This window comes from Coffea eugenioides, chromosome 5, assembly GCF_003713205.1.
Source record: "Coffea eugenioides isolate CCC68of chromosome 5, Ceug_1.0, whole genome shotgun sequence".
Lineage (NCBI taxonomy): Eukaryota > Viridiplantae > Streptophyta > Magnoliopsida > Gentianales > Rubiaceae > Coffea > Coffea eugenioides.
Window position 1 is genome coordinate 613,213 of NC_040039.1, and position 12,822 is coordinate 626,034.

General features: G+C 36.2%; 1 protein-coding gene and 1 long non-coding RNA gene across 3 annotated transcripts; both read left to right on the forward strand.

The window, feature by feature from the left end:
- Nucleotides 1-633: 633 nt before the first annotated feature.
- On the forward strand, nucleotides 634-5,870 carry LOC113770600 (reticulon-like protein B8). Of its 2 annotated transcripts, none has more exons than XM_027315114.1 (6): nucleotides 634-890; nucleotides 2,685-2,878; nucleotides 2,977-3,157; nucleotides 3,246-3,387; nucleotides 4,750-4,819; nucleotides 5,437-5,870. In XM_027315114.1, exons 2-6 carry the CDS (start codon nucleotides 2,695-2,697, stop codon nucleotides 5,604-5,606), a joined length of 747 nt encoding a protein of 248 aa, XP_027170915.1. In that variant the 5' UTR covers nucleotides 634-890; nucleotides 2,685-2,694; the 3' UTR covers nucleotides 5,607-5,870. The 2 variants fall into 2 exon arrangements, with proteins under 2 accessions (XP_027170915.1, XP_027170914.1); XM_027315113.1 differs by having other exon boundaries at nucleotides 635-831.
- A 611-nt stretch (nucleotides 5,871-6,481) lies between these two features.
- Nucleotides 6,482-12,545, forward strand: LOC113772287. Its single transcript, XR_003468519.1, has 5 exons — nucleotides 6,482-7,021; nucleotides 10,507-10,611; nucleotides 10,838-10,928; nucleotides 11,800-11,882; nucleotides 12,463-12,545. It is a non-coding gene; the product is annotated as an uncharacterized LOC113772287 (long non-coding RNA).
- The last annotated feature ends 277 nt before the right edge of the window (nucleotides 12,546-12,822 follow it).

The window sequence follows — 12,822 nt, forward strand, 5'->3', positions numbered from 1 at the left end:
TGGCAATATCCGATTGGATGAAAATATTTAATAGACCAATGGTAATTTTTAGAATTTAATTAAAATTTCGTTGTCTACAAAATGTAACAATTTTTTTTTGGAAAACAAACAAATATTTCCAAAGATGACTAATGGTAATTGCACCAAAGATGAGTAGATATTATCGTTTAAGTTTTATAGAAAAACTATTGATTCCCTTAGTGCTGACCAAGTAATGTCCATGTTTGGAGTTTAGACTTTTCATATTTTTTTTTAACTTTTCGTGTTTTGCTCTAACTGTCATTATTAACTATGCAGGTTAATTAATTGCAGATCATGAAAAAAAAAAATGAACTTTGTTGGCTGCGTGAACGTATTTCAGCAATGAACCCAACGTGGCTTATTTTTGAAAAGTTAGTAGTGGCACTCCATTTCCCAAAGCGCAGGCTGATTAGCACTAATCAAAAAATTAATTACAGCAATTAATTATAGCCATTGCAGCCATTCATCTCTGACATTATCTCTGACGCTGACCCACGTTGTCCACATGGAATCATTTTGGACTAGTAGTTGAAGAGCGCTTCTGTGAAATTACCGTTTTGCCCCTACATCGACCACTCGGTCAATCAGTTGATATTTCTTTGATTCCGTCGTTCATTGATCCTCCTCTTCGTCGTCTCAACTCTCGACACTTCAAACTATTTTCCAAATATTGATTGCTGTCACGCTATTTAGGCCCCCTTCCCTCTCTCTTTCTCTCGCGCACTACACACGCTCAAACAGACTGCAACAACTTCTACTCTTGTGGCTTTGGGTTGTCTACAGTCCATTTGTCTTGTAATCTTCTTGCAGGTTAATTTTCTTGACCTCCAATTTCTTGGTGTTCTGGACTCAACTTGTTAATTTAATTGGTATGATTAACATTTGGTTTCTGGGTTGTCTTTATATTGGTTCATACTAGTAGTGATTCTTTAATGGAGACTGGTTTTTTATGATGTGGGATGGCCTTTTTTTGTTTTGTGTTTTTGGTAAATTTTGCAATTTTTTGTTCTCATTCTTTTGGTGTAAATGTGATGATTTGAGAGTGGTCTTATCTGGGACTTCTTTTGTCCTGTTTTGAGTTTTCTTTGTGGTATAATACTTTGGATAAAGTATTTCTGCAATTTAATTGTCCCAAAAAGCCACTTTTCAAGTAATCGTGAAAACTTTGTTCAGAAAGTTGATATCTTTCTATTAGCCCCCTTTTCTAAGTTTATTGCCTTTTAATTAATAGGTTTTAATTGTGTATTCAAGATAAGAACAAAAGGAATAGTTCTTTGTAGAATTAGTAGGCTTCTTTATGGAGTTTCCTCTTCTAAGTGCTTGTTTTTAAGCTAGGAAGATACCAATATGAGTGCGTGGTCTATGCTTAAGTAATTGTCGGTGCTGGGAAGTGTTAGTTGAACTAGGGGAGTGGCCTTTGAAATATATAGGATTAAAAGTTTAGTGATACTTCATTTTTAACCTTTAAAATGCTCAAGGACTGCATTTTTGTTTTTCTTGTGCATTGAAGTTTGGGCATATAATTAGTCTGAATTTCTACTATCCATAGAAAACCGAATTAAAATGTGAACGGTGTACATAAATTGCCCTTGCAATTCCAAGAGGTTCCCTTAAGGTTCTGTTAAGTAAGTCTGTCTCCATATTCAGTTTTTTCATGTTTTATGTCTCCTAAATAGGTTGTGTTGAATACATTCAGTTTTTTCTCATTGTATGCCTCGTAAATAGGTTGCACACGTGTATACCATGTTCTGTCTCGCATTTAATCCAAGTACTGGTGCAGTTTGGTTTAGAAGCACAGTGGACTACTCCTTCTAAGTTAAAAGTAGTAAACTCTTTAAGGTTATCAGCAGCTTTTATAAAAGCTGGATAATTGCATTTCTTTCACTGTTAATGGCTAAGTTTGACATGGAAGCATGTTTTGGTATGGCTTTCTGATTATACCAACTGTTTGAAGTGCAAAATTGCTATTGAAATTAGATGAAATAACCATGTCTCGTATGCCAAAATGTCTAGTTGGCTATCTTTTCAGCTAGATGTGAAGTAAAAGAACAGCCAACACCTTTACTAGTCCTTTGAGTTTCAGTTCCTTTGGTTTTACTGGCTTTTGGAGCCTATGCTTTTCTGGAACTGGAATGCACCAGTTCCACACGTGTAAGTTTGCTGCCAATAAATCATATGGGTTGGTTAGCAGGCTTGCAGGTTGAAAACTTGGCATATGAAGGGTGAGCAAACCATTTCCATGATACTCCAAAATGTTAATTCCAGTGGCTCGTTTACAAGTTTCTTGCATGTCTTTTAATATTGGTTTTAAAGCAGTCCCTGTTCCCTACAATGTATTTTTGACTTGTGCCATTCCTATGCACAAAGCTATGATATAACTTTCCCTTTTACAAACTATACCTTATTCAGCCTTGGTGATGAACTAGGAATTGTTGGTGACTACTGTTATATTGCTTCAGAACCCTTGAATCAATTAACTTGCGCTGTCATCCTTTGTCTTATAATTTACCAACCTTGTTTGCTGACAAATTTTCCTATTACATTAGGATTTCTACACTTAATTAGCTGACATTATTGTTTTGTCTGCTATCTTGTTTTTTGCTTGCTGTGATGTTTATTGAAGTATGTTCTTCTCATGATGTTTCTTTATTCATTTCTTGCAGCATTTTAAAGATGCCTGAGGGAATATCAGCTGAGGATCTTATCAGCAATGTCATGGAAACACTTTCCGATGGTGTGTCCAAACATAAATCTGTGTCATTTTTTGAGGAGCAGAAATCAAGCTCAGTCTCTTCTCAGTTAAACAGATTGTTTGGGCGCCAGAAACCAGTTCATCATCTTTTAGGGGGTGGGAAATGTAAGTGTGATCTAACAGTTCTTTCTGTTTATATCGTGTTACAATGATATCTGTAGAGACAATTTTACATCTCATCTCTTGTTAACCTGTGTGTATAGCTGCTGATGTCCTGTTGTGGAGAAATAAGAAGATCTCAGCTGGTGTTCTTGCTGGTGCTACAGCTGTTTGGGTGCTTTTTGAATGGCTCAACTACCATTTTCTCTCTTTGATATGCTTTGCCCTGATTTTTGTCATGGTTGCTCAGTTTGTTTGGTCAAATGCTTCAGGCGTTTTAAACAAGTATTCTTTCTGTTTAGACTACTCTAAACTTTTTTCTTTCATCACTCTGATTCTCTATGCTAATACCTTGGAGTTTTAATGGCAATAGATCTCGATCTGAAGTCCCACGCTTTGTTCTGCCTGAGGAGCTTTTTGTCAATGTTGCTAAGACCACAAGTATTCAGGTCAACCAGGGTCTGGGCTTCCTTCAGGACACTGCATGTGGAGGAGACATCAAGCAGTTTCTGATGGTAAGAAACATATTGTCATTATCTTTCCTCTACATATATGCTCTTTTGAACATATTGACCATTTATTGAGGTCATAAACAATTCATGCATGAACTTTCACTGACATTCCATGTCAGGACTTCTTAAAAACTGAATAAGTTTAATGTGTTCTTCTCTCTTCAATACCATTACAATTTTCTTCAAGCTTCGGTTGATTATCCGACACTCCAGGTAGCTCATCCCTCTGGCTATGAGGATCTGTTATGAAACTTAAATTTCTGCGTGCAACCAAAACTACTCATACATTACCAGTGATCCAAAGAATAGATTGTGGCTGAGCAACAATATAAGGTCTAGCAAGTCTTTGGTGTGTGGGTAAATTGTCCAGTAAAGAGTTGAGGAGCCTACTATAGCAAAGTTGGGTAGGTTTAATGCCAAGAATCATTTCCTATCACTTTATCTCTTTTCTGTAAGAACCTACTTATTGTGAATCAGGAGGTTGATGACTAAGAGGGATTTTGAAGAATGCTAGTCATTCGGAAGTTCAGTTTCCTAGTTAGGGGCATGGTAATAAGATAATAGGGAAAACATATTTCAATTTCAAAAAGCTTTGAGAATGTTTGTAACCTTCTAATTGCTGCACTCAAAAAGTTCGGGCCTGTGGGTGACTGCCATTTTGACACTGTATCCACTTTTGGCACTCAGAGCCTATTTGAAAGTTCATCCACTGTGGACGCAATCCCCTATGGCCAGGTTCTGTATACTGTTTCATTTACCGTTGGCTCAGACTTTTAGTCCATAACCTAACCTGTCCCTGCCTTGTAGGACCACTGTATGTCGCTCACCTTCTAGTTAAGCGTGAAATTTGCTGCTTTGCATTTCCTGGAACTCCTAAAGATAGATATAATTTATGTGAATGATGATTGTTGTATCAGATAAATATAAAATCTAAAGGCAGTGTATGATATAACTCCATTGTTTATTTGTGTGAAATAAAAAGCTACACATGCTTCACACTGGGACATGCGCAGCAGACAGGAGCTGAGTCAGGATGTTTTACTTCCTTTTCAATAAACCATTATAATGTTATTCCTGCTGCTATGATCTTGAAAAATTTGCTGGTTGACTGGTCTTTTCTGCTTCCTATATTCTTCTGTTGGTTTTCCAATTCTACATCATTTGTCAATCTCTATAATACTGATCTGCAGTTTATTTTCTCTGGGATTTAAGGTTTTTGTAACTTGGTCTTGTAGCACTATATCAGATGCACTGCTGTAAGAAATCTTTATGTCTCTTTCTTTATGAGTTTAGGTCGTAGTAGCCCTGTTTTTAACTGATACTTCTTTTAGGCAACTAAAAGTCAGTAGTTTTCCTTCATTTTAGGTTATACTGAGCTTATTTGCTGTTGCTGTGATTTCAAGCTGGTGCAACTTCATGACTATTCTGTTTATAGGTAAGGGATCTCTATTTTTTGAACTTGTGACTTTATCAGTTTATTTGGTGTTGACTTCACTGACACCTTGTTGGTTGCTACATACATGGCATGTTGGTGTGTCTTCATGCACTGGCCATCTTTTATTTATTTGTTGATAAGAAATCAGCAATCCTTCATTTTGCACCCCAAGTTCAAATTCGGTCAACTTAAATATCTTGGCTACAAGGAATAGAAATCTGTGGCATCAGCAAAAGAAACGGGCAAAGCTACAATTTTCTTCTTTAGAAACACGATCAAGAAGGAGTTAATATGTTTTTTTTGGCTAATCAGATTATGCTGAAGTTCAGAGATATTATCTTGTTATTCTAAGTAATTTAAGATTCCTGTGTAAAAGATGCCCTGCTTTATAGCATCGAATCCCTGGATCGAACATGTGGAGAAGGGATAGCAGGGGTTGGGGTAGGATGTGAATTGATGAAATGCTATTCATGCATTTGTTATGTGGGGTATGAGTTTTACGTGGTAAAAGTTTTCTTTATCGCTTAGAAAAATTTGATCTATTTCTTCGGTTAGCTCCTCCTGCAGATAGATTCTTACTCTTGATTTACCATCTGATGCAAAACCCTGTCTTGAAGGCTTTGTTGGTGCCCACACGCTACCAGTTGTGTATGAGAAGTATGAAGATGAGATTGATGGCTTCGTACATAATGCCCTCGAACAGCTACAAGGCCGTTATCGAAAGATGGATACTGGCTTCCTTAGCAGAATTTCGAGGGCAAGTTTCAAGGGGAAGAAGCATGAATAGATTACATCTATTCTGCAGACAGACAGATGCAGCAACTTATGTACACAATTGATTGCCAACTTGAACTCAATGTTGTATCTTTGTAGAGAATGTAGCATCTGTACCTTGCATTAGTTGCTTTGCTTGAATTCACCCTCAAAAAATGGTACTGAACTGTTTCATTGAAGTCAATCATCTTGTAACTAGACATTCTGATGTTTGGCTGAATTTGGAATTGACAGTAAATACACAAATAATGGAATTGGAATGTTTTATAGTGTGACAGATTTTGGTATAGTTTTTTATCTTTTTTTTTTTAAGATAAGGTTGTAATGGCTATAGATTAAATGTGATAGGCTTGTCTAGTTGATGAAATTAGGCATCCCCTTGATTGGTGTATTTTTGAAAAGCAAATGCATTATTGTCTTTCATTTTCCAAATTATACATTTATAAAACTCAACTAGCAAAGGTAATCTATTTGTTTTTAAATTTTTTAAGTAGAGAGGAGGAGGGGGGGGGGGGGAATTTAAGAAACGAGGCGCGGAAATGACAGAAGATATTAGAACGTAGTACGTTTAATTTTTGATATTTTAACATGTAAATGACATAAGGCTTATGCTCTAAGAAGTATTTAAGGAGTGTATGTGTAAACAATAATTATTAGTTTTTTTTTAGTAATAACTAATAGCCAAAAAGTGAATGTTTATAAAAACTTATAAAGGCTTCACATAACCATTTTTTAGAAAATTAAAACCATGACCGGGTAATATTATCGGATCCGGGTATGGATTAGGGAGTTCAACTAACATTAACGACCAATCCGAAAACATCCTTAATTAACCCTTTGCTAATCATCACACACCAACTAACACACAAACACGCCAACAAACACACGCAGTGACAGACAGGTCTTTCCCTTTCATACTTGTGTCTATTGTGCTTGCTGCAAGAAAACAAATTTCCAGGCTTTTCAAAACCTTAAGAGAAATTCCACCAAGAATCCAGCTTGAAATCTCAGCTTTGATCACAATTCATGTCATGTTATATACGGAGAAAGTTCATTTCTTCCCATAAAAATACCAACTTTTTGGCTATGGCTTGGTTTCCGAAATTCTCTGCTGTTCAGCCTTCATCAGCGGCCCTGAAGATCTCTTCTTTTCTGGGTTTTATTGCAATTTGCAAGAAGGGTTTTGGATATCAATGTGGTTGTCTTAAGCCCAGTTCAGTATTTTGTTGCCTTGGATGGAACAACCAGTTTCAGTACTAGCAGTAGCACTAATAAGAAGCTAACAATGGGGCTGATGGGAATTCAGCTGGAGCGCAATAAAGGAGTAAAGTTATGGGCTTTAGGGGATTTCAACCGGGTTTGGATCTGCCCAATTGGCCCCCTGCCTGGCCAGGCTTGGTTTCGCTCTGTTCAGCAAGATAATCAGTGGTATAATTTGTTGATTTTCTTGTATCATTAATTTTCTTCTGTTTTTTCTCTCTCTGGCACACACAAATTAACGTCAATGTGTGTAATGTTGGTGCATATGATTATTCGATGATAGTTGAGGTGTATACTACTTGCTTATTGTAGCCTTCTTTCATATGTAGGCTCTTAGTTGTATTGAATGGATTTTTTTTTTTTAATTTTTGAATAGTTTCTTTTTTGGAACCAAAGGGGTTGTTCTTCCTAGTCCTGTCACATACTCGAGATTTATTGTGATGGAGAACATAATTAAGCCATTGAGATAATTTGAATTGCAATTTTTTTTTTTTTTTGTTTTGGAGGGGGGGGGGGGGGTGTTATGATAAATGAGTAAAATGTTTTACGTTGGATAGCTGAGTTATTATGTACTAATAGAATTCGAGGTTGTGTGATCAGATAGTGGAACTGAGTAGTGATTTATTGTGATGTTGTACCTATGGTCATTTGGAAATGACAGCTGAAGTTTGCTATTGAAGTCAGTCCAAGTAGTTAAGTTACTTTTTGTTATTGTCTTTCAACTTGTGAATGAAAAAGGCTGTTAGATGCCATCAGTAATTCTGAAATGTTTCTATGAATCTCAATAAACTAGTCACTCATCAGTTATTCTGATAGTTTAAGGCGGGATTACCTTATTTTTATGCTTTGATGGAAATTTAGAGTTGTGGATCTTCAATTTATATGCTTGGAATGCAGTTGCATGTTTGTGTTACAGATTTGTGAGAGTTGGGGGATTTTTTTCTTAGATTGCATAGAAATGCATTTTGTAGATTCCTTTTCTCTCTGGCAGTGTATATATGTGCAAAAGTCTAATCTGTCAACTATATCTCTAGATTTGTACATCTGGATCATCAAATTGAATTTAATCAGCTGCATTTTGTTCTTGGTACTCTAGTTGAGTAGGTTAATTTCTGGTACTTTGGTTCTCTTTCCTTCTAAGGATTGAGCTCTCTCTATCTCTCTCTCTCGTGCATGCACTCACACACTTTCATGCATGCATGCACTCTCACATGTTAAGGGAGACACATGAAGATAAAAACGTTTGCGTGTTGCTTAATACATACACTGTCTAAAAATCCATTGTATTTGTACTGTCTACATTTTGGATAATCAGATCTTGGGAACGTCTTTTTGTTCCTTCTCTAGTGGAATGATTTGGTTTCTTTCTACATTGGAGTGCTTCTACTGCTATCTTCAAAATATACTGGAAATTGTCTACATTCTCTTTTCTGTTTTTTCCTCTCTTTATACTGAAAATTACACGTGCAATCTTATGGCAATTTTCCAGTATGGAAACAAGATAACTAGACAGTTTTGTTGAAAAATTTGTGTAATCAGGAGAATAATAAAGCTAATGAAAGTTTGCAATTTTGCACAGCTATGCTACTGTTTACAGTGTCTTGTAGTTGTGCATTCTTATTGCTGGACAATTACTGCATGCTGTTCAAAGTTGGATTGTGGTAGATGAAGCTTCTCTTTTAGTGGTCAGAAACTGATCCATCAGGGTTATAATTTATTCATGTTAGATAGAATTTAGCCTTTTTAACCTATTTGTATGGGAGAGAAAAAAGAGTGATTCCAACAATTCACTTGCCATTACAACTCTTATCCAAACAGCCGGGTTTTAGCAGTAATGACTCAAGAGGGTCTTGGTAGCAAAGCAGGATTTTGCTCAGAAAGGATGTGGTTTTGAAGATTTCACTTTTTCAATGGGGAATTATCCTGATATGAATGGGAATACATAAAGGTTGTCAGTAGATGGTCCTGACTCCATGAAAAATCTTAAATGCAGCTAGTCCTTCAGAAGTGGTTAAGTTAATTGGGCATTTCAGCCAGTGTTGCATATGCAATTGGACTGAGTTTCTCCGCCTTCAACTATTTTCTGCATAAGTCATTACTTTCTTACAGGAGGCTTCTGAACTTTATGCAAACTCAAAAAAGTTCTTCAACATAGAATAGATATTCTGAAAAAACTAGCGGACTAGGTAGAATCAATTTTGAATTCTACACATTATATCCGTTTTGAAAATGTGTTTTCCACAGGTCTTTGAGTTTGTGCAGCATTCACTTTTGACTACTATATTCTATTTCTTTCCTTTAAAGACATACAAATAATGCAAAGAAATATCAGCATTCACTTTTGGATCAGCTTGCTTTATTTGTATGTGTTTGTTGCTGATATTTCTTTCTAATTGTAGATTAATCACATGAAAGCGATGATAATACAATATCAGTTGTATATTTTTGTCGACCTACAACCAGATGGATTTTGATCATGGCAGTAGATGTCATCATTGAAGCTCCTTTCCAAAAAAATATTTCCCTATCCTGTAATTACCAGATACATTTCCTGAGTGAAAGGAAGTATTAGATGCCACTATTCGTATTCTGAATCAGATTTTCCAATATTTTTTCCTTTGGATCGTTTTGTAACATATAATTAGTATTCTGAGCAGTGTCATACTAGAGAACAGATTTGAGGTTGCTTTCTATTGTTGAATGTGAGATATCTTTCTGCATTACATCTCCACTTAGGAATTTGGTTTCTTGAATTTCCAAATGTTGGTTCACAAGATTGGAGAAGTTACATCCTTGGTCTATCAGAGTAGTTGCTGACAATGTGGAAATACTCAATGCAAAAATGTTATTTGACCTTTTAAATGATTTGTCAAGCAGTCTTATACTTGCCTTATTTCAGAATTTAGTTGGTCATTTAGATGAAAGGTGGGAGCTAGAATTTTCATGTTTAATGAGTCCTCACTTTTGTTGTTGGAACCAATTGAGAGTAGGCAAATGTAAATTGGGATTTTACAGGTGTTGCTGGAATATGAAGATCTCTGGTCTACAGGGTACCATCAGCCCACTAACCCTAGGAAACCAAATTTTCTAAAATTTTCTTAGTAAAGTGAATCTAGAAGAATGCAATTGCAGAATATTGAGGAATTTGGTGGGAGAAGGGGCAGTAACAGTTGTCAATACAACCATGATGGTGCATCCATTCCTGAACGATGTAATGCTTCTTGAACAAGTTGTAATGCTTTGAAACCTACTTGTACACTTTATACTCATTTACTGTTGTTGTGGACCTGTAAATGTCAGTTATGTCAGAGTTAAGTGGCGTGCTATGATCTGTACATTTCAAAATTTTCCCTGTTGGCAAAATCCTTAGCGTATATTGGTTGGGACAGTTTTACCCGACAACCATCCAATTCCCTCTGAAATTAGTGAAAATAGAGTGAGTTTATGTCCAAATGTTGGAGCGGTAGGCGAGTGTGAATGCATTTAGTGCTGGTAAGCATGTGCGCCAAGACAGAATCCAAATACATAAATGTGTCAATTTTGTAAATAAGCCGATTTTTGGTGGTAATCTCCTGGAGTTTGCTGTAGGGTTTGCCTTTATATATAGATCAATCTTTTCCGTAAGCAGAGGGTGATTGTTCTCTTGGTCGCAGGGAGGCGAAAATGCTTCTTGCGGACAGGACAAAAGAAAGAAGAAGAAAGATGAAGAAGAAGAAAAGGAAGGATATAACTATGTGTTGCTCATCAAAAATAAAGAAGTTAGTTTCAATCCATCATTGAATTAATGATCTACCAGATTCATTGCCGTTTTGTCCGTCAGGGTTTGATAAACTTTTTTCCTGTTCAACCTCTTTGTTTGCTCTTTGCTTCATTTCTTTTAGGAGATTATTGCTTTTTCGGAGAACTGTCGGCCTTAGGTACTAATTTTAATTCATTTCTTTGTCTTTTCCGGTATTACCTTATGGAAATTGGTATTGCCGACAGTGCATTTGCCAGATCTACAGCTACAGAGTGGACAAAAAAGAAGCATTACCACCTGTTGGCACATTGAAGTGCTCCCAAATCTACAGCCAGTGTAAAGTTCTCCACTAAACATTTACATATGCTTTAGATGTAAGGATACCTTTAATGGCCTAAAAACGGGGTGGAGAGTGGGAAAGTTTATTGTGTGTCGGGCTAGAATACAAGATGAAATAGTTGTCAAACTCAGATGGAACTTGTAGCTACTTCCTTTGTCTTGGTCTAGAAAAGACCCAGGATGTTCTGGCTTGGTTAAGTCGTAAATCGATCTTCTTGTGCCGATTAATTTGGATCCATATCTAATCATACTCTTGTATTTGTCCATTGATTTGGACCATATACATACCATAAATAGCCTAATCATGAATGTTAAACATATTATATAATTTTATATTCTGAATTAAAAGTCTAATTTGTTCATACAAATTTCTTGTAAGTATGGAAGCAGTTATAACTGTGTTAAAAACCCATAAAAAATGGGTCTAGAAACCCAGGTGTGACCTAATTTGGATTTGGATATGTATCTGCTATTCCAACTTGGTTGAAATAGTAAACAGGCTTAATTCTTGCATCAACTCCTATCAGAATGAACGAAATAAGCATGATTTTCATTTTTGTTGCTTATGTATAATCCATCTGCCATGATGTTGAGGTGATCCTACAGTTGCATATATTTTGTAAATCACAAACCTGAAAGATTTTATTTTTTTATTCAATCATGTGAAAATTTTCATTTATTTTGTTCTTGTTGTTTGGGAGCTATGGAGTAAGCTACGTGATTATATTATCTTTGATTCCATTTTGTTGTTGTTTGGGAGCTATGGAGTAAACTACGTGATTATACTATCTTTGATTCCATTTTGTTGCTTGTAGATCCTTAATTTATTAGTAATAAAATTTGAAACATGATTACTTTGACTTGACAGATCATGAAGCTTGCGTGGAAGAACGTGGTAGAAAAATAGACTTGGCTTCTGGTAGCTAGTATTCTTGTTACACGTGTCAAGAGGTATCTCTATTTCTTTTACAACCGAAGGTGTGAATTTGTTGAAATATTGCCACGTATTTATGTTGCTTAACTCTTTGGTGTATGACTTCTGTACTTTTTTCTAACAGACATATGATATAATAATGGAATGCTGTCATAGAAAAATTATTTTGTTGACCAAACACTTAGGGTTTGGGGGCATTTGGATGTGGGAATTGTGTAATTTCCAAACTATAATTTTGAATGACCCTGACAAGAGGTCAGACATTTTATGTAACAGGAGAGTTTGGAGTAGCTTTTCGAAGATTTAGGTCATAGTTCATTCTTTACCTACTTGTTTTAGAATTCCCAGGGAGTGAAAAAAAACAAGAAGATGTGAGCTGCTGCCGTTGTACTGGTCATAAGGTTCGCCTAACCGTAAAATAGAGGGGACAAACTCCTGAAACAAAGTTTTACAGTTTTATGTGAATAGACATTCCTTATTTGTGTTTTCTACAATTCCATTTTCATTCCTCTTGCTGTAGCAAAGTAAATGTTTATAATTCTTTGCTCGTAGTTCCTTTCTACATGAGTAGAACATTCAATTCACTGTGTCATGCAGGTCTATCTAGGTCTTCAAGGACAAAGTGGCCTCATGAACCTGCTTCATGATGGAGCCTGAGGCAAGACGAGGCCGACCCAAAGACTAGGCAAGTATTGTGTCCTCTATTCTTTCGGAGGTTGTTTTCATTTTCTCTTTAGGAAGTGATGAAGTTTGTCGTGGGAAACAGGAACTAATTGCGCTTGAACTACAAAGGTGGGAAACAGGAACTACTTGCGCTCGAACTGCCAGCTGAGTTGCATCCAGTGAGGCCTTTCCATACAATGTGGACAACAAGCTGATCAGGTTAGTGCTTTGAAGAAGCCAATTAGCAAACTAAAACTTGGGGATGCTGATGGATGAGAAAAACACAAAGAAAGA